The sequence below is a fragment of the Epinephelus fuscoguttatus genome, linkage group LG13 (genome assembly GCF_011397635.1).
Source record: "Epinephelus fuscoguttatus linkage group LG13, E.fuscoguttatus.final_Chr_v1".
Lineage (NCBI taxonomy): Eukaryota > Metazoa > Chordata > Actinopteri > Perciformes > Serranidae > Epinephelus > Epinephelus fuscoguttatus.
Window position 1 is genome coordinate 10951101 of NC_064764.1, and position 20377 is coordinate 10971477.

General features: G+C 41.8%; 2 protein-coding genes across 2 annotated transcripts in view; one reads left to right on the plus strand and one right to left on the minus strand.

The window, feature by feature from the left end:
• Positions 1 to 20377, plus strand: part of agr1 (anterior gradient 1) — a 97862-nt gene that overhangs the window by 52003 nt on the left and 25482 nt on the right. The gene's annotated exons all lie outside the window — the stretch shown is intronic.
• On the minus strand, positions 8797 to 17269 carry asb1 (ankyrin repeat and SOCS box containing 1). Its single transcript, XM_049594637.1, has 5 exons — positions 17004 to 17269; positions 14946 to 15084; positions 13748 to 14050; positions 11735 to 12117; positions 8797 to 10063 (listed from the first exon to the last, which is right to left on the minus strand). The coding sequence occupies exons 1-5, from the start codon at positions 17098 to 17100 to the stop codon at positions 9933 to 9935; spliced, it is 1053 nt and encodes a 350-aa protein (XP_049450594.1). The 5' UTR covers positions 17101 to 17269; the 3' UTR covers positions 8797 to 9932.

Genomic DNA, 20377 nt, shown 5'->3' on the forward strand with positions numbered 1-20377 from the left:
TATCAGAGGAGGAAATGGTCGATTTGATGTGGTGTTCCACTGTGGCCTCGCAGCTGAACCTGTGCACAGGGAGAAACATGCTGTTTGCAGGCTCCTATTTAAGAATGAGCATGTCATTTAATATTCTTACTTATTCAGAATGATACTTAGTTTTCAGTTGACTGATCCCTACACTGCAGTAATAAGCAAATCCTCTGGGTCCTCCTATTTTAAAGTGAGCAAGGAAATCAATATTATCACCTCATTTGTTTCATTATTATTTACTCAGTGGTTGCATTGTTAGTACAAAAATTAGACAAATTATACTATAATTTATGGACTATAATCTAATGATCACTGCCATTGATTGCTACTTTTCTCAAATTACCATAGATCCATTTTAGACAATCATCATACTTTGCTCAGTCTAGTCAGGAGTACATTATTGCAAGATACACTGGGGAAAGAAGAGCTGGTGACAGTGACTCAGAGGACATAGAAAGAGTGAGAGGAAGACACTGAGGCATTTGCATGGGTTCAAAGAAAGTCTTAGCAGGGACATGATTCCAGGCCAGCAGAGTAAAAGCCTCAGTGTGCTTTAAACTAAGTGCTTGTGAGATCTTCTGAAGCCCCCTTTTCTGACAAAATTGCATCCAGCTATTTTTGCAACTCTCCAAAACAGACAATCCAACAAGAAGAGCAACTATACATTGACTGGCCAGGTGTGGAAGTTCTGTTTGCTTTTGGGCTATTTGAATCAGAAGCTGACCATTGTTAGAGAAACTGAACCTAAGCCGTAAGGTCCTGTCACACTGAGAAACCCTTGTCCTCTGTCAAACAATTTGGAGCTTTGGTGGCCAAAAACATCCTGCAGCTTAATTCTGACAGTGTCAGAAATTTAGGCCCAAACTCAAACAAACAATATGAATTCTGCTACAACTCATGTTGTGGAATAAAGTGACTCAAAACACATAGGTCTGGGCATTTGAGAGTTTACTCGCAAGAAAGCCAAAGAATTGGTACAACATGACAATTTTCAATGTCTGACAACAAACCAACCTGTAGGTACTGTATACAACATGAAATGACACATCATACACTGGCAAGTACAGGATTTCGTTAGCCCCAAGTCTGGGTGAAAAAAACACACAAACCAAAACCACGGAGGCGAAAGGAGAAAGAGGTTTGTGGGAATCTGCAAAGAAGAAAACAATGAAGATGGATGACCTGAGCTGACGACAGGCCTCTGCTCTCATATGCTTTTTTTTTATCTACATCATTGCGTAGGATTCAACACGCATTCATGGCACAATCGGACATGTCTCAAATTGATATCATACAGTTGGATACAGATTGCAACCAAGATTTTATTAGACCCATCTTTTACAGTGTGACATGCAATTTGATAAAACCCAAACCTTATTTAGGAATGTGCATATTAAACATAAAATCAACTGAAAATAAATTATATTTATAGATTTTGACAAAGGGCTTCTCTATCAGAAAGGACCTTAGGATGTGGAAAGCAATCACATTAAGGGCCTTATCATTTCAGTTTATACACTATGTCCTTGTTCATATGACCAACTGACCTACTACTTACCACACATTAATTGCTCTACTGTGGCTCTATGGCCTCCAGGGTCCCGACAGTCTTAAGACCTCTGGGCAGTTGCCTACTTTGCACAATTGATAATCCAGGCCTGGGTCCAAGAGGGCTCAAGTGTGAAAATGAATGGAGGGCTTATCTCTTATTAAGTCAGAGACTTTCTCATACTCTATTATGAACACATAAAATGTTTTTATCACTTAAGCAATTACTTTTGTTCCAAAGTCCTAAAGGTGTAATGTGCAGGAGCTGATTTGGTGAAGAGAACCTCTGTCCCTCACTCTAATAACCTTGTGTCCTCAGTGTTGTAATATTTAGATCTTCTCTTCTGTCGAACTGCCCCCCTGATGCACAATAGAGAAAGTGCGTCACTGCCAGCTCCCCCACATCAAGTGATCAACTGATGTTGTTCTGCATCTGACATCTCCTCTCTCAGGGGAGGCAGGCCCCGTTTTCCATGCCCGCAGGTTCCAGCTCTGGTGTGGGATTCCCAAGGCCTCAGGAAAGCACAGTTTACAACATTCCCACAGTGGTGGCCACCGAATGACTCTCTTCCTCTTCTCCCCTCTTCTGTTGAACTGGGGTTTCTTTTTGCCCATGTTGTTGTCAAGCAGTGGTTTGGGAAAATGCCCAACAGTTCCTGGTTCGTTTAGTGAGGGGGGACAAGGAGGAGGAAGAAGAGGAGGAGACCCACAATCCCTCCAACCCGACCGTCCACGACAGCTCTGCTGCTTTGTTCCCCATCCAAGACACCCCCTCCCACCCCTAACCACAAGATCTTTTCAGTGGCGGAAAATCCTTCCCATGAGCGGTCCAGCTCTACGGAAGTAATTAAACATGGGTAGTTTGGTGTAATGGACATTGTCATGCTGCCATTAACTGATCCCCAGACTCACAAACTCAGATACACAGCATAATCTGTACTGATGAGTAAAAAAGATTGCTACCTCCTAAACTTTCTGTTTTGACATGTAGCAGAGCAACAGTCCGTCAATGTTTCAACTTCTTTTCAGTTGAACGTGATGACAGCATTTTCATTGCTAGCAGGTTCATCACATCCATGCTGGTGGTGCAGACAGTCTTGTGCTAGTGTTTAGATCTTCAGATAAATCAGTAAAGACTGACATGAATGAAAGAATGGAAACACTACTAACATTAAAGTACATTTAAATGACAAAGAGTCAATAGCCATGCTAGTGGTTCTGTGAGGCCGCACCATAGACTGCACAAAATAGAGCTGCACTTAGGCAAGGTGGTGTTTAAAGTCAATAAGCTAGCGTGCTCACAATGACAGTGCTATGTCTAGCACATACATAATCACTGGTGACCAGCGTGTAAGCATGCTAATATTTGCTATAGCACAAAAATCAAAGTAAAGCTTAAATTGATGGGAATTAGTTTAGTAGCTCTTTGGTCATGAGCATAGACTGTAAAAATAGTGGACGTAGCTACCATGACGTCACACGGTAGACTTTTGAAGCCTTGAGTTCAGCATTTCGGCTGTCACCATCTTGGTTTTTTAAAGTCAGAAGTGATCATATTTGAACAAGAGGGTGCCGCTGTGGAGGACCTGTGGAGTACAGTTGTCATGGACAGAGAAATTAGCTGGAAAGACCTAAAACATTTTTTATACCAAGTTGTAAACATGTTGATTTCTGCTGTAAAGTTGGGCATTTTAACATGCAAGTCTGTGGGGACTGACTGGCTTCTACAGTGGCTGTTCAAAGAGTTGCAGTTCCCTGCTGGCTTCATTTTCCAGTCCCAGAGGCTGCGCTTGGTCATAAGCCAAAGTACTGGACAAAGTGAAATTCTGATGTCATAAAGAGTCAGGGGATCAACACACTTATTTTACTTATGTCTACCAAAGTCTATGGCACTGCAGCTAGTGTTCAGTCTGGGGCAAAGAGGACTAATTAACAGACTGATCTTGTCACCCCTGGAGCCATACCACTACCTTTGCTAAAATAACATATAATGTAAAAGAATAAATAGACATTTTTTCAAACGTGAAATGTGTTGAATGGACTTCTGACAGAATTACTGTACAAGGCGCCACCTGCTCACCAGTTCCACATTTACATGCACTCACACAGGGGTTTGGTGTCTTGGCCAAGGATACTTTGACATGCGGATCAGAGGAGCCGGTCGATCTGACCACCGTTCTTTCGATTAGTTGACAACGACGCCCCAATGTCGCCCAAAACATCAGTGTATGTCAGTGTCCTGTTACATGTAGCCAACAGCTGCTTGATTAGGTGTTGAACCAGCACATTTATCATCAAGCTCTGATTCCAGTGATGAGCTGTTGATGCTTCATACAGCCTAATTAGCAAAACATAAAGTTAAGTATTATAACAGGGCAGTGAGAACAGAACCAGACAATCACATGGGGTCTGTTTTCCACACCAGTCTTGGTGGTTAATTGCTCATTTCCCATCATCACTGCTAATGACTGAACAGGCCTTAAGATATTAGTTTATTGCAATATGCCATTCTTACACTAACCTTTTCACTATTTCCTCAGCTTTATTGTTCTTAAAAGTGAGACCATGCGTAAAAAGCTGAAGTACTCACGCAATAAGGAGACATCACTCAAATAAGAGAGACCTAATTAAGTGTAAGAGCCAAGTTAAAGACTGTGACAGTAATTACAGAAGCAATGACTTGACATCCTTCCTGCCCTTACCACATTTCACGACTACCGGCTCCTTTGGAAAACAGTCAAATTAAGACTCATTAAGCCCCTCTGAGGTTTTTAATTTAAACACACTTTTATAAGTAAAGATTCTTTCAATATTTCCAACCATATATACTCCTTAATTATATCAATAAAGCTGTGCGTGTTGTGCTAGAGCACTGATTCAGTGGTTTATAGAGCAAGACAGCCTTAATAGAGGAAAAGTGCTTCCGGACGTGCAGTTGTGATCCACATGTGCTGCGTTACAGTATGACACAGAAAATAAAAACTAATCAATATTTTTTGACTCCTGCATCCACACCCAAGCTTGCCTGTTCAATGGATCGAACATGAGCTCCGACAGGAAAAAGGCTGCTTTTCTTGGACGACAGACGACAAATTCACTTCCATTTCATCTCTGTGAGTCATGTTAAACTGCTTTATGTTTGGACAAATTCCACTGTTCTTGCTGTGTGGTGAGGAAAAAATGAAAAAGGAAAGAAAAAGAGAAAGAAAAGAGGAGCTTGAACTCGATAAATCTTGAATTGCACTTGGTCAGAATACCTGTGCGTGTGTGTGGCAGCGGTAAACACGCAGTGATGTGGTCACTGGAGGAAACTAAGAGTTCCGGAACGCCTGAGGAATGAGATCATTCAAATTAAAGCGCGTGGCAATTACCAAATGGTAACAGGCTACTCAGCAGTGCAAGTGCAGGAGAGCAGGCGGCCTGACAAAGAGGCAGACACACAATGATTGTGGTTGAACTACTTAACAACTTACAGGTGAGTTTGGATCTAAACAAACATGACTTTTACTCTCTTTAACACAAACAAGGTCTCTGCATTGTTAAGCAAACACCACTTACATATTCATACGCACACACACACGCCAGCGGGATTTTATATGAAAACACCAGATCCATGGAAACAACCTTTAATCCCTGTCTAAAAGCTGTGGTTGCCTCATGAAGCGAGCTGCACTGCATTCAACATCCCTTTTCATGCTGGTCCCCAGTCGAAGCGGAACACTGCGGTGATATTAGCGGAGACTGTTGAGATTTTGATTGCAGTTTGTGGTGCAAATAAAGTCAGGAATGAACAACACCATTCAGCTTTTCCAGGCTCCGAGTGATTTTCTGAGGAAATAAACTGTTTACCATTTCTGTTTCTCTTTTGTTGAAAAGGCATGACCAAAGGAAATCACTTTAGTGTTTAAATACTGTTACTGTTGATCATGGTTCAAAGTTGTCATGTACAACGCAGCCAATAAACTATAATTTGCTGATGTTTAGCATGTAGCCTAGAGGAGTGAGTCTGTGGAAATCATCTTGTGCTATCATTTGGTTCAAAGGGTTTTACTTCTGTAGTGAGACCTCGCTATGGAATAAAACTCTTGATGTGAAATCTTTCTAATAATTCATTAATGAATGTATGCGTGGTAAGCACAGCAGGTTGCCCTCTGAAATAAATTGTAACATAGTAAGTTTGACTTGAAAGAGAAGGCTCTCGTAATGGAAACTCCCCACAGGAAGATAGTGGTTTACCAAACTGTCCGATCTCTGCCTCACTCTGCACTGAAGCAAAGGGGCCCATTCTGTGTGTGTGTTCTGTTAATGAAAGACTTGCTTCAATGAGTTCTGAAAGGATGAGGCTCTTGAGGACACATGCCGAAATCCACAGCTGAATCCTCTGAAGCAAACTCAGAAGAGGCTAAAAGAAGAAAGATGGAAAGAATAGAAGAGAAGACAAAGGCAGAGATGGGACAAAAAGAAGTAAGAGGAAAGAGAGTAAGGGAAGGAGAGATACTGGGAGACAACGAGATGTCTGCCATGCTTGAAAGGAAGACAGTGCCATCTAGAGACTTGATGTGACAGTTGTGCACTTTTAGGCACAAGCATGCACACAGATTTGTTACTTTCAAGCGTGCATTTTTTGTCGTTTGTCAAACATTTTTAAACAAATGAATACTTCAGTGTTATTCAGTTATTTAATCAAGATTTTAACTGTCCCGTGAGAGCCCAAATGCTGTTTAGAGCTTTTTCTACTCTGAAAACAGGATAATTCTTTGAAATATGCTTGCAGAAAAACTTTAATCCCCCCCAAGTCTTTCTCAGAAAGCGACCCAGTCCATGTTCTTGAGTCCTTACCGAAACTTTTTGGATTGACAGCCCTCTTCTCCCTGGGCCCTCGTGCTCCCTGCTGCTTCCACTCGGGGTTCCCAGGCTCTGCGTTTTCCATGGGGCCATTTGGATTTTCACCAAATTGTGGTTTTCTCAAACTTCATGACATCTTGGCTCATTTACTAGATTCAAAACAATAACAAATGTCCCTATTCAGGGCTCTGTTGCACTTGTATTAAATTGTACGTCAGGAGTTACAAGACAACAGGGAGATTTAGGCAAACAACAAGCCTGCACGCAGATGAGAAGAGAGTGATCAGTCGGTTGAGTGATCAATTAAATGTGCAACACATTAAGACTATACAACAAGCCTTTATATCAGCTGGGTTAAAAAGATATACCATGTACCCATGAGGTCATAGTATACTGACTAAAAAAAATCTATCATTTCAAAGAAAGCAGCCCTCTTTTACACATTTTCTTGGAATTTCTTAATTTGTCTTGAATAATGAACAGGTCACCTTCAATATTCATAGAGGGGCAGTCTGCTCACATTCACTGTTCCTGTATTATTTAGCCCATAATTGCTCAAAGACCAGCCACAGGCCAATTGCAGCCCCCAGATACATTTTGTGTGGCCCCTGAGCAAGACATGAAATCCATGCATTATATTTTAATCATCCACAGCCCATTTTAAAGACGCTGACTTTTAGTAGCTTTGTTCTAAAGTAAGATTCAGTGCATCTAGCAGTGAGGTTGGAGAACTACAACTTCTCCTCACTGAGCACAGACATGCAGAAGGCCCAACCACCTCTTTTTTATTGCTTTGTCTCTTCTTGTAGTTGTTTTGTGTATTTTGAAGAAATATTGTGTCTTTTTGTGTCTCACTTATGTCACCACTCTTTCTGGTTTGTGCATTAATTTGAGTGACATTTCGCAGATGAAGGCCTGGGGGGACCCTGACACACTGGGCCCCTGGGCCTGGTCCTGGTAGGCCGAGTTAGTAATGCATCCATGTCTCCATGTGCCAAGTGTGTAGGAGAACTTTAAGTGGCCAATGCAAAAACATGAATAGCCCTATCTAGAGCCAGGGTTTGTTTTGGTGGACTCTGTGGAAGAGGACCTGCTCCATACTTAGATATAAGCAAGTAATTTTAAGGTAACAAAAACATGATTGTTATTTTCAGGGGCTGATTGACTAAAATAAACAAACTAAACTAAAATATGAATATTGTATTCTGTATCTGCCAATGTATGCCCTTAAATACACTACTTAGCTACTGTGTCAAACTTTGCACCACTGACAAACGTCTGTCAGATTGGAAATTAACTTGTAGAAAGCTATTGGTTGCATGGCCTCTGGTAGCACCTCCCAAGCGTCACAGGAATTGCGTTGTGTCATCAGTGATAGGGCTGTAAGCTAAAATTAGCAATTTGGGTGTACAACTCAGTCAGTGTGGAAGTGGGATGGAAAAACCACCATGGAAAAACACTATATTTGAGGTGAAAAGGAGGTTTCAGGAAAAATGAATAAATTCTTACTGTTTCGGCCCTCTGGGTGCAGATAAATTGATCTGCCTTATCTGCAGACAGGTGACTGCCGTGCTCAAGGCCATTATGAGACCAATCACAAATCTTATGACAGGTTCGTGGGTGAGAAGCATAAACGTAAGGTTGAAAAGTTTTAACAAGGGCTATGTTCCCAACAGTCAGTCTTCACAAATCTTGTGAAAAGCAATGAAGCTGTAACACGGGCGAGCTGTGCAGTATCTTACAAATTGCTGAGCACAGTAAGCCACTCAGTGATGCAGAGTTTGTGGGGGACTGCTTGGTGGAAGTGGTGGACATCATATGTCCTGAACCTGTGTGGCCCTCAATCATATGCTGGCTTCCTAATGGCCCTCAGCCATCAGACCTTTGACAACACCTGATTTAGACATTTAAGGACACATTTCTGGAAACAGATCCTAGACGTTAATCACTTAACTATTCCTGGGCATGGACCCTTAAAAAGGACACACAATGTACTGTGTATGAGGGGAATTTCCCTCAAGATGTGATTAACTAATAGTGTGCTGAGGCTTTGCTGGGATAAAAAAAAAAACACCATCTGTGGGCTGTATTTCCCTGATATTGACAGAGGGGTGATTTTCTTCCACTAGATTTAACCGAACCTATACTCCAGAGATTCTGTCCATGACTATCCCTCAGATATTTTGGAGGAGAACGTATCTTGGATGGGGTTGTGAGGAAGGAGAAGGAATCATTCTCTCATGTTCACTGAAGGAGATGGCTAACAGAACAGGAAGCATGGAAACTTATCCTACTTTTGAAGAATTGCTCTGCTTCCTGGCAGTGTGGAAGCCCTCCTATGTAGTTTAAGATGGTAAAAAAAACATACAGGAGACAATACAGAATTATTATACATTTACTGTATGCAAACAAAGATGAGACACAAAAAGCGAAACGCACTGACATTTCATGTTGACCAGTAACAATGTGTGAGAAACTTAACAGAGCTGTGCAACAAACATGCACAGATGCCAATCAGTGCAACAGACTTACAGAAAGGCAGCTTTCTGGGCAATGAATACAAAGTCATTCTTATGATCATAAATAAATTTCATTTACAGGGAGGGTTTTGTTAAATACGCTTAAACAGTACACGTTTTTTACCTGATGGTAACACCTACATTAGTAATAAGTAGACCCCAGATGTAAACTTTTCTCCTGCTAGCAGTGTTTTCAGTTCAGATCCAGGACCTTAAATTGCTCATTTCAAACTTTTTGTTCATGTTTTTGTCCTTAAAATTTTACAGTTCCACCATTAGTTTTTCTTGTCTGATGAATCTTTGAGGCCATTTTACAAAACTCAACGTTAAGGCATACGGTTAAAAAAAAAATCCAATCTAACCTATAGGACACATTTTCATCCTTGCACTTCACACGAGTGATCACTTATAATGTAAGTGGTCTACAGTATAAATATAAGAACACAGGGTTGCTGCACATTCTGCCACTCACTCTGGCTTAGAGTCAGTAAAAGGCCTTTAAATCCAAGTGTACATAAAACAGAAAAATGAGCAATTCAAGAAGCTGCATCTGAGTAAAGCTCCTCTGAGCAGGATATTCAACACATGGTGTGTTTAAGTCATTGCTTCAAACCAAATAACATTCTCACTATGGCTGTTCAGCTGAAAAGTGCTAGTTGAAGTAGGACCAGAACACGTCCCAGTGATTTGGGAAGTCACAAGGCAAACACTTAGGATACACATACCGGTATATTTTCCACAAGTCCGAACGTACTAAGGCTTCTCTGATAAGTTAAGAAGCATTTCAATAAATTCTTACAATAATAGGAAGATAGGTGTATTACATAACTCTTAACTTCAAAATGTTTGAAAAATAATATTATTAACTGTTTACTATTAGAAAATAATATGCAAATAGCAAACTGGGATCACAATGTGCTCTCTCCTGGGGGTTGGGGCTGTTTTTTAAGGTTTGAGTTGGAAGAGCTCTGTAGAAGAAGAGAAGGTGGATGGTTTTCAGTTTTGGTGAAGCAGGAAGTTCTTGATGGGTGGTGGTAGCGGTAACGAGGGTATGTGGTTTAGACGATGCTTGCCCATCGTTCTGCGGATCCTGATGCGACACAGGTATGTCAGCCTGCGAGGGCTTCCTGACGAGACAAAGCAAAGGCGGATCAGCAGGACTGCACTGCACATTCAGGTCAACCATGATAACAGGTACAGATCAGAGTTTTTTTTTTTAATTTAATCTGAATCTTTTTTCTAAATCTATTTTGAATCTGAATCTATTTTCTTTGCCAGTGATGTTTGTCATGTCAGCCACTGTCAGCCTTAACTTACTGTATAATATACTAACATATCCCTGTGTCACTTAATTTGCATAGGGCCTCGAGTTATATGGTCGGACATAAACAGAGATTGCCTCCAAAGATATCCACAGTCTAAGCCTCTTCATATTAACACAACGCTGACAACACTAGAATCCACCAGTTACACTGTGTTGCAGAGACATCTACTGAAATGAATAAGCGGCCTGTCTGAGCCCATCCTGTCTAGTAATGCCACTTATACTTCAAGAGGCGATGGTGAGTCACTGTAGCGTCCAGCCTGCTGTCAGTCCACCATGAGAGGACAGATAAGTCAAGTCCAGTATTAGGTTTTTTTTTTTGGTTTGAGATACCTGCAATCTCACAACAAACAGAACAGTGATCTTTTCATGTCCTCAGCTTCCTCTTAATTGGAAAAGCCTTGTTTGGTCCGACCTTGCTTGCTCAGTAAAATGTGTACGTGGTCAACAAACATGTCTGCAGAGAGTACAACAAAGTTCACAGTTGCTACCCAAATCAACACAACCGGCACAGCCAAGCCAAACCAATGTAGGCCAAGCTAGAGAGCAGGCTTACCAGCCTTGTTTGGTCAAGGTCCATGCTCATGATTCAGGAGAGACCAAAGTATGTCCCAGCTCAGACAATCTGAAGTCTAAGATAATCCAAGATACTGGTGTGGTTAGGTTAGCCACTTCAAGCCGGTATACAGCTAAGATAGTTAGGCTAAGCTAGCCTTCAGTCTTACCTTGCTACAATCTTAAATGATCTTAAATGCTGTCTTGATCCAGAAATTGGTCAAAGTTAAAATACATTCAGAGCCAGAAGATCTGAGGTCAGAAACCCAAAATCTGTTTTTTTTAAGGCTGTCAAAAAGCTGCAGTGCAACTTAAACACAAACCGTACTGACAATGCTCCAAATAGCACTGAATTATGTTTTTTGACATGGGTTTCTTACTACTATGTCTTGCTGAAACTGAGCTAAGCAAGCTATAACGTAAAATATGGGCCAATGACACGTGATAGAAGCATTATTTTGACTGCCTCTCAGAGTTTTAGCTGTTTAATTGAATTTTGTGTATTCTTGCCCTGTTATTAGTCAGTATTTGTCTTGGAGGGGAAATGCTGCCCTCCATTAGTATAAACCATGTTGCCAAGCATTACACATTGTACCTTTAAGTAGCACATCCCACAGAGATTATATGCTCTGTACAGGGGCAGAGTGAGACTCACTATCATGCTGTGTGCGGCCCACTGACGGAAAATGGTAAATAGGCCACTCTTGTAAGGAATCCAGCAGTCGCACAGGTGACTGAGGCAACTACCTACAGGACTCCTATGGGCAAACCTTTTTCTTCTTTTAAGTCATGATGTAGTTATTTTAAAAGGGTTTATATGTATTAGGATTATAAACTCCTTATTGATATCACGTTTTGTAAAAAAGGAGAAATATAATCTGTCCTCATAGATGCCTGCATTTCCACAGATTTTACTCACTCCTCGCCTCCAGAAAGACCCTGAGTGCCTCCTGATCCACCTTCCTCCGATTAGGAGCCTCCAGCTCTGACCCGTCCCAGGGCACAAGGGCCGGGTTGGCCCCGTGGTCTAGCAGCAGGTGGATGAAGGCTACCTCACATCCGTGTCGCAGCACAGCATCCAGCAGGCAGGAGGCCAGGCCGCGGGTCAAAGCTTCTTGGCAGACGGGCCCTGTGTAGTTAAAATCAGGCTGAGCGCCGGCCTGGAGCAACAGTCGGAAACAGTGGAGGTGGTGGTAGGCAGCGCTGATGTAGAGAGGACACACCACCAGAGTGTTGAGGGTGCGAGCACTTAAGAGGAGCCGGGGACCCAGCTGGTGGTCCATATCGACATCAGCATTGAACCTGGACAGAGGGAACCATGGCTAATTTTTGTAAAACTTTTTTGTCATACAGTATTATAACTGACTAAATGTTCTCATTCATTCAATTCCATAAGCAGTGGTGTACACCCTGGAAAGGTCACCAGACTATTGCAGGGCTAACACATAGAGATAGACAACCATTTATGTTCACATGCTTACCTGCATGTCTTTAGATTGTGGGAGGAAGCCGGAGTACCTGGAGAAAACCCACACTGACAGGGGAGAACATGCAAACTCCGCACAGAGGGGCTCCCCCACCCCTCACCCCTTCACCCCACCCCCACCACCACCCTGGATTCGAACCAGGAACCCTCTTGCTGTACCACTGCACCACCCCTAAATGTTCTGTTGGCCTAATATTCAGCTCAGAGTAATAAATACCACACCTATGTAATGTAGCTTAAAATAGTAGCATCACACAATATTTGACAGGACTGAAAATTAGTCATCCTGAACATTTGGTATGCCTCCGTGATTGCAGTTGCCGTGGCTGGAGGCATTATGTTTGTGGGCTGTCCGTCCATCAGTCCCATTCTTGTGAACACGATAGCTCAAGAACATCTTGAGGGAATTTCTTCAAATTCTTCAAATTTGGCACTAACATCCACTTGGACTCAATAATGACCTGATTATATTTTGGTGGTCAAAGGTCTTTGTCCATCTAATTTCTTTGCAAGTGATATCTCAAAAACACCTTCAGGGATTTTTAAAATTTGGCACAAATGTTCACTTGGACCCAAGGATGAACTGATTAGATTTTAGTGGTCATAGGTCAAAGCCTGTGACCTTGCATCCATCTCATTCTTGTAAACGCAATTTCTCAAGACCGTGAGAGAGTTTCCTCAAATGTGGTACAAACATCCACTTGGACTCTAGAATGCACTGTTTAAAAAGCTGGTATTTAAAGGTCAAAGGTCAAGGTCACTGTGACCTCACAAAACATGTTTTTGGCCATAACTCAAGAATGCACACGCTAATAAGAACAACATTTCAAACAAATGTCGAAGAGGATATAATGGTAAATTCATGGTTAAAGGTCAGCTTCACTGTGACATCATAATGTTCTGCAAAAGCACTTTTCTGGCCATTACTCAGTGCCATAACTCAGGAACCGAAGGGGAGACATTTGGTCAAATACTGAATTGGTGACACTAATTTTGGGTGCCCACCTTGAAACTGTGCTGATAGAATAGATCTTCTGTGCTGTTGGGGAGAAGATAAAAAACTATAGGTGCAACTTGACTGGTGCGCCAAGGCATACAACCACAAGGTGGTAAACCTTAGCTGTGTTATGATTTCAGAATGATGAAGACAGTTGGAGAACAAATAGATACAAAATAGGATGTAGGCTTTACAGGGTGACTTTCTTCCTTGGTAACTATCATGTTTTCCCAAATGATGCACACATTTTTATGTATTCTATTACAAATTTCTTAAAAAATAGTGCACATAGCTGCTGTAAATGGAAAAAAAAATCCCTCAGGCAGAATGGCCCCAGACCCCCCTAGGTTTGGGCTGAGCCCCAAATGTTTATTATGTCTATCTCAGCCCCTAAACTCAGCCACAGATCCAGCCAGCCATGTTTTGGACTGATCCTCTCCTAACCTCACCTGATGAGCTCCTGCAGTATGTCCAGCCTTCCCACCCGTGCAGCGTGGTACAGCGGGGTGCTGCGGTGATGCCGACTTCCGTTGGGATCGGCTCCGGCTTCAAGGAGGATCCGCACACACTCCAGGTGACCATTCACCACAGCTACATAGAGAGCTGTTTGACCTTTAACATCAACTAGGTCCACCTCGGCTCCCTGGGCGATCAGATAGGCCACGCAGGCAGCGTGTCCTGCTGTGGCTGCGATCCGCAGAGGGGTGCAGGGCAGACAGCCACAACACCACACAGACTTCTCGTTGATACGCCTGGCACCAAGAGAGAGAAGGGAGTGGTTATTAGTTGTATCCTTAGATCCAACATATTGGACTTGTCACGAATTTCCGTATAATAAAAGCAGGCCAATGACTATGAAAGCACATAAAAATAATAAATTTAGCAGAGTCTTAAAAATATCATTGCGATGTGGTCATCACAAATTAAATATTTACAACAGCTACCTGCTAAAATACACTGCTGTCAACACTACTGCCCGAGGGAAGCTGGGATAGGCGGGGCAGGGAGAACTCAGTGAAGTAAAAAGTGTTTTATTGAAATAACAGCATGTTGTAAACCATGTGGAATGGAGATGAACTGCCCTAAGCCAGTAATAATGGGTTGGCTGGGTGTGGAGTATGAGTGCTGCATACAACCACTGTGGGATTGGGGTTAAATGAGTGCTGACCACTCTACAATGGTTCCGCCTGGCTCTGACACTGTGAGCATTACCAGTGTCAGTACCTGTATGGACAGAACCCCTATACTAGTGAAATGTTTGAGCCCCACTGTGGCCACCAGCTATAAACCACACATGGAGACAGGGATGTGTTTGGTTATAGCACTGTGAAGTACTGAGGAGTAAAAGTACCCAGCATATGGTGTGTGTTATGCAGTACGGGACTGTTTTGTGGTAGAGATGTGTAAGGGCATATTCTGAACAGCCTGTGTGTCTCTCAGGCTGTCACTCAGCAAACCCACAAAGCACAAAAACCACAAACCACTTAGTGCCACACATGAACACTCTGGACAAAAACTGCCAGCTCTGCAGTAAGACGGAGAGTACAATGTGACCACTGACAGACAAGAGCTTTCTACACGTCTACACCAACAACAAAAAACGTCAAAAAATCGTATTATATTCATATTATCATTACTCCTTCCCACCGTCTGAAGCTGTCCTCCTGCAGCAGGTTCCTCAGGGTGTCCAGATCTCCAACATAGGCTGCATTGTGCAGCCGCATGTCATCCTGCTCCAGAGGTTTGTCGCAGAACTGCTCCTGGAGCCATTCTTTTAGGTTACGGCCTGGGGAGGACACACAGATTAGAAAAAGGCTTGTTGTGTGACCAATGCAAAAAACTGAAACAGTTGCTCTACAAAGCAATAGCATATCTTTTAAAATGCTGATGTATGCTATAGTACACTCGTTAATGCTCTACTGCATTATTGCTTTTCAGCACAGATCTCCTATTTTCATGGTTTAGATCAGGCAGTGAAAACACACTAAGAAAATATATGTATATATGTGCGTGTATCTGAGAATCCTGCATTTGACAGTGTTTTTCTCACTGCATATATTTAGTTGCATAACTGTACAAGTGTCCTTGCTGAATGTGGGAAGGATCAGTCATTCTGCGGTAAATTAACTCCTCATGTTTCTTGGGAGCTCTTGAAACTCTCATGAACAGCTACAGTTATCAGACACTTAAATGTAATGCTTTTTAAGACCCTTTCAAGATCATTTTAAACCAACTTTAATACTAATTTTTGGACAAATAATCTTTTGCTTATTCAAGCTGCATGTAAGTGTAAAGGTTGGTATATATGTGGTCCCGTGCAGAGGCAGGTATTATGTAGGAATATGGTTAATAGAGTGAGTTAGGTTACATTTGCCAACAGATAAGTGCGAGGACATACCGATCAATCAAAACATTAGAACCACTGGCTGGTGAAGTCAATGACATTCATCATGTTGTTAAAATCAATGTTCTGCTGTGAAACCTTTGGTCCTGGCATTCATGTGGATGCCACTTGACGCCCCCACCCACCCCAACACTGTTGCAGACCAACCTCCCCAAATGGCAAGGGTGCTTCTGGATGGCGGTGGCCCCCTCAGCAGGACGATGCAACATGCCACAACACAAAAACTGCTCATGAATGGCCCAGGGAACGTGACAAAGAGCTCAAGGCGTTGACTTGGCCTCCAATTTCGCCAGATCCCAATCTGATTAAGCATCTGTGGGATGTGCTGGTATCCACCTGACAACCCACAGACTCAAAGGATCCTGTGTCTGTGCCTCAAAAGGTCAGAGCCGAGTCTGATCCAAAGAGGCCCCACTGTGGATCAGGGTACCTCTGGGGTACCATTTCGGAGGAATTCTGAGGCCAGGTTGATGCCCTGAGCTCTTTACTATGTTCCTTGGGCTGTTTTTTTGCAGTGTGGTATGACGCATTGTCCCGCTGGCGGGTTAAGGGGGTATTTAGGAGTATTAGGCTCAGTGGGAAGTTTTATGATTCGTAAAATTACAGATGTGGACTCTCATGCAGAGAAGCTTCAATCATTTTGACTAATGGAAATTAAAAGACAGATACATGAAATACAATAAAAACTTTTGTGGCAACTGATTTAACTTTGATTTGATTAGAATTTTAAAAGCACAACAACTTACCATAGTACCATGACATAAAGAAATCCCAGAGGATGGCACTTAAAAGCATTACGAAGAACACTTATTTCCAAAGTAGTCCTCTGTGGTGATAGTGGTTCAAGAACCCGCAAATTCGAATTTAAGACTATTTAATGATGTTTAAGACAGAATATGAATAAAATTTAAGACATTTGAGACTTTTAAAGGACCTGCAGACACAGACAGTTAAACACAACCTTCCAAAAATGTAATTACTGCAGGGCAAGTGTTGAATCATATTTTACTGTGCATGTGTTGCTATTATTGTGTCCACCACATATAAGCTCTAATGGTCAGCCTCGTGTCCACATCCATCCATTATAACTATAAAGAAATTGCAGACACACTGTAGATGTTTACTGACTCCATGAGCCACACCTTATTACACAGGAGTCCCCCTCAACAACACCACATCTCTGTTATTGTTGTCATGCTCACTGAAGTCTGCCTGTTAGTGTGTGTGCAGTCCCCTCACACAGAGTACATGGGCATACACGGTCCTTTGAGAGGACTGATGAATCATTCAGCCATGGTTACCTGCAGCAGTGGCACTGGGCAGATCAGAGACAGTGATGAGCGGAGGGAAATTGATACTGGGCGGGTCGTCAACATCAGCCTCTGGACCGTCCGCCATGCTCCTCAGATGTCACAACGTCACCTGGACCTGGTGCCGCGGCAGAGAGATCGACACTGGCTCCCCAAACACGACCAAACCCAACGATCTGGATCAGACAAGAAACATCAAAATACACAAACGTGACTGTGTTGATGTGATGACGGCGTCTGCGTGAGTACAGTGCGCAACTTCCTGACTGCGCTCAGCTGGTCGGATTTAAAGGGGACACGTCTCTTTAAATGTCCAACCTGCCATGACAGCAGGGAGGGCAGCATGAGCAATATGTCAGTGTACAAAGTGTGTTTAACACACTGTTAAATTAAATAGTGAAGCATAAACAATTGAAACACATACTGAAAATGTATCCTTACTTAAATAAATATATATATATATATATATATATATATATATATATATATACATATACATATATATATATATATATATATATATCTATATACGTATATATATATATATAATATAAAGAAAATACTATACTTAATGACATTAGGACAGTACCCAGGACTTTGTGATGTCAATGTACGAATGTACAGTATAAACAAACAAAAAATATCTGTGGAAATCTTTTATTCATTAAAGGTCCAGTGTGCAGGATTTAGTGGCATCTCGCTGCAACCATCTGAAACGGTGCCAAGCATGGACGTATAAATGGAACTGGATGTTTCTATGAAGGTTACTTAGTATCACATGAAGCCAAACAAGCTTGATTTTCGAAGAATGAAACTACGCATTGTGAGGCCATTAGAGCAGGTGCATTAGAGTGTTAAAGCAACTGAGTGGCTAACTTCCAGTTTAGCCCTCTGCTAACTTCAGTAACTTCATCATTTAATCATGCAGCTCTTTTAGACTTAAGAAACGTTACTGGAGCGAATGGATTCAATTCGGATAGAGAAATGAGTAATTCTGCAGCAGTTCTGACACTTAAAAAAAAGAATCCGCTGATTTACAAGTCTTTCTTTTACAATGTAAGTCTATGGGAAAAAGTCATTTACAGTAGTCCCTCCAGGATTTCGCAGGATGTTTTGGGAATGTTGCAGGCTGAAATGTCCAATTTCACAGCAGCTTTTCTCAAAAAAATTGCGATGAATATTATTATTTTTTATAGGTATATTTTTGCAATGATACCGTGGGGGAAAGTGAAACTGCTAAAATAGTTGTGGTGCTGTTTTGAAGTCAGAGTATACAGTGTTTCCCCCAGAATTACAATCTATTTGTAATGGTAGGGGGATGCTCTTTCTGCCAGTTAGCACGAACTAACGAACTACAATGAAATTAAATTTTACCTGTTTTGAACAGTCAAATTTGTGGTAAAGTTGCAGTGTTTGGACAAAATTGCAAGGTCCCGCAGAATTCACAGGGATTGGCTGAATTTGCATTAACTGTTGCGATTGCAACATTGGAAAATCCTGGAGGGACTGTGTTTTTGGGCCCCATGGCATCACATAACAGACTCGCAATTTGTAATTCCACATTTGCCTACTATATTAAATTGGCTTCAAAGCCCGTCGCTGTTCTTGGGGGCCTAGTGCCTGGTGCCAAGCGTGTAGGAACACTATGGCGGCCAATGCAGAAATGCAAAATTGCCAAAACACCAGTCTTTGGTTTGTCCTTTCTGAGTAACTGTAGAAAGAACATGGCAGACTCTGAAGAAGAGGATATATCTAGATATAAATGGCTCAATCAAAAGCAAAAAAAAGAAAGAGAGAAACAACAACAAACTTCATGTGATTATCCACTGTGACAACATGGTTATGCATATTACATTACATTTCTGCTGATATTTCCCCTTGAATCCTGTACACTGGACCTTTAATTCAGTTGGACTGAAACAAAACTAAATTTTGTTTGAGAAAATACTTGAATATTGCATGGGTTAACTGTCTAAAATATCTTTATTACTGCTCAGGCTCATTACGATGTGTTTTTATATGTGGTACTGATATGAATCAAGCCCACCTCCCAGAAGGCAAATTTAAAGGTCAAAGAGCAGTACAAAAAAGGATCCAGGGTCCAAGGAAAGGAGTCTGGTCTTATTTAACTCCTGCTAATGTATAGTGTACACCAGGGTGAGGGATCATGTTTAGCTACTGGATGAATGTAAGTAGTCTGGTGATATATACCTAAAATCTTCATCCATAAATCTATGATGAGTCATTTCTGGGTAACGTACACCAGGGAGGCATGCAGCCATGGCTCTATGACTGTGATGACATATGAACCTTCAACACTGAGGCTCTGGTGGTGCTCTAAAAATACACAGACAGGTCAACAGTGCCATGTTTCCCTATGAGTGGATAGGATGCGTCAGACTTTCAGCTTTGTAAAAATCAAGGCTCTTTCACTGAGGAAGATTAAAGACAATTCTGAAATTCAATTGTACTGATGAACACATGCCAGCTCAGTTTGCAGTGATCTACAACTACAATTCTTAGACATACACACAGTGTGTAGCTCATCCCACTTATTACAATATTTAGACCAGTAATAGTAATTTAATCAAAGCAGAATATAAACAAAGACAGACCTAAGAGGTTATCCAAAGGCTGACCATGTGTTTTATCCTCTCAAAGTGTAGCTGATTTTCAGAATTAAAGTTTAAAAAAGGGGAATGGGACCAACATAAGTACCTGTGGGTAATTGTGGACAGTGAAAGGTGTGGTCACTCATTAGTAGCATGATCCATTGTGAAATTCAAATGGAAAAATCAACTGAGGCCTTTTTAGTAGTGAAGAGGCAGTCATGTCTTAAGTCACTTCTTCTTTGTCGAAGCATAGTTAAAGGAGAAACGCAGAAGGACAATGGAGCTGTCCTTTCCTTGGATTGTGCTGTAGTCTTATTCTAATCCACCTGTTGAGACTGGGGCCAGCGTCTTTTGTCCACGCCTTCTGCCAGGGGCCTTCGGATAAATCTCCAACTTGCATCACAAGTGCTCCGTCCAAATCTCGCCTAATAGCTGTTAAAGCGGCTTCCTAATGTGCTTTGTGTGTGTTGCAGCTGTTTCTTGGCTCGCCAGAGAAAAGTTGCTGCTAATGTTACTTGAGGGTCTTAAAAATAAAGTTAAACGTTTCACTTCTGTCATGTCGGACTGGGCTTCAAAAGAAACGGGACTCATTGAGAGTGTGACTTGGCCGTGCCAGACACCACAAGGACTTCACATGAACTTGTCAAAATCACAGACCACGGTCATTCATCATTTCGCTCATAATGTAACTCAAGCAATCCAGACCTCTCATTAAGTTTCCATTATAAGGCCAACTTGACTTTGAGTCCGTAA

Excerpts from the sequence above, each read along its gene's own strand:
- asb1 (XM_049594637.1), bottom strand. The coding sequence starts at position 17,100 with ATGGCGGACGGTCCAGAGGCTGATGTTGACGACCCGCCCAGTATCAAT. Across the intron at positions 15,085-17,003 it reads GCCCAGTGCCACTGCTGCAG|GCCGTAACCTAAAAGAATGG; the intron begins GTAACCATGGCT and ends TGTCCTCCCCAG. Across the intron at positions 14,051-14,945 it reads CAGGAGGACAGCTTCAGACG|GCGTATCAACGAGAAGTCTG; the intron begins GTGGGAAGGAGT and ends TCTTGGTGCCAG.